Source organism: Cryptosporidium ubiquitum, assembly GCF_001865345.1.
Source record: "Cryptosporidium ubiquitum isolate 39726 chromosome Unknown contig_52, whole genome shotgun sequence".
Classification (NCBI taxonomy): domain Eukaryota; phylum Apicomplexa; class Conoidasida; order Eucoccidiorida; family Cryptosporidiidae; genus Cryptosporidium; species Cryptosporidium ubiquitum.
In genome coordinates this window covers 1-1,542 of record NW_021639814.1, presented here as the reverse complement: position 1 = coordinate 1,542, position 1,542 = coordinate 1, and the positions used below count along the sequence as shown (strand labels likewise).

The 1,542-nt window shown below is 24.6% G+C and overlaps 1 protein-coding gene across 1 annotated transcript; it reads left to right on the top strand.

The window, feature by feature from the left end:
• Window positions 1–1,147: 1,147 nt before the first annotated feature.
• On the top strand, window positions 1,148–1,471 carry cubi_02524 (uncharacterized protein; the record flags this gene model as incomplete). The annotated part of the gene is made up of 2 exons (XM_029019535.1): window positions 1,148–1,194; window positions 1,287–1,471. Coding segments are annotated over 2 exons (232 nt in total), but the record flags the coding sequence as incomplete, so codon positions are not given.
• Between the last annotated feature and the right edge of the window lie 71 nt (window positions 1,472–1,542).

The following is a 1,542-nucleotide window of genomic DNA, read 5'->3' as shown; positions in this document are numbered from 1 at the left end:
CCACCACCACCACCACCACTACCTTCTCAGCAACCACAAAGATCGCCTTCACCATTTGTTTCTAGAAAATTACGTGGCAAATTTTAATTGGTTTAAGGTTTTGGAAAAGAAACAAATAAATACATTAGGTTATTAATTTAAAACTTTTGAAAATATACATTATTTGACTTAAAGTGTAAGATTTGAAGAAAAAAAGTTTAAGCATATCAGTGGAACTTCTAAATAATATTGACAAAAACTTACACTATAACAAAAAAAGTATATATTTCAATACTTTATTCCGATATTTAATATTTAAGTTGTTGGAAGATTCATTTGGCACAAGAAATAGTTAAAAAATATATATGATAGATGAAACATAGATTCTAGGATTTTAAACATTTAGTTGATTATTTACTATTATTGGCTATTATTTCTTTTTTTCCTTTCTATTTCTAGTTATCTTAATTACGTATTGACACGTAATGCACATGATTTACTTGCATGCAAAAAAAATTTCGTGCAAATTGCAAAATTTGCCTATACCGGTGTCCACATTAATATTCACCATTTTAGGGAGAAAACAATTTTCATTTAAAAGTTTTTAATGACATTAGTTTGTATTTGAAAAATTCAAATTTATTTAATTTAGATAAAAGTGGGAATGTTTAAATTAATAACAGGCTGTTTTTTTATGGAGAAAAAAATTGAATAGGTCATAAGAATAATAATGGTTAGCAAAGAGAATTGAGTATATTTAAAGTAATTATGTTGCTATTGGCAAGATTATAATTTTGATTAATTATCACTTGTGGGACACTCTGAGTGAAAAAAAAAAAAAAAAATCGAATTTGCACCTTTTTGACACACAAGTGTGAACACAGGAATTATAAAAAAAAAAGGTGTGAAAAAAAAACTAATTAAGGTTTTCTCAATTAAATATAAGCAAGGAAAATTAATAGTAATTTGAATAATGCCAACATAATTGTTGTTTGATTGTAAGTTTTTAAATTATTACAGGTTTGAGTACATATTGGCAAATATTCAAGTAAATTTTAAGATTTATAAGTATCAAGGTGCAAAATTTAATAACACCTATTTTAATAGTAATTAAACAAGAATAAAGTACAATAGAAGTGAATTATATTTAATTAAAAGATTATTAAATATGAAGAAAATACTAATATTTTTTATTATCTTATATTTCAACCTTGAGTAAGTTTATTGTGATTAGTAATATTCTTCTATATGAATGAATATTATTTATTGTACAAATTTGAATTTTTTTGTTTTAATTATCATTCCAGCATTTCGGTGTTATGCCATCCAGTCGAATTATTAAAGATTTTAGATGATTTAAAAGTTAATTCAGAAGATAGAGTTGGAATATTTTCAAACTCGAGTAAAATGAAAAAGAGGTCAAAAAGTAGGGAATCAGTAAGAAACAAAAATTCAAGGGAAATGCAAATACAATATTCATCAGCTAAGACTGGTAAGTTGATTATAAACTGCAGTGATAATCGTCTAATTAAAATTAACTCACTCAAATACATAATAATAAAC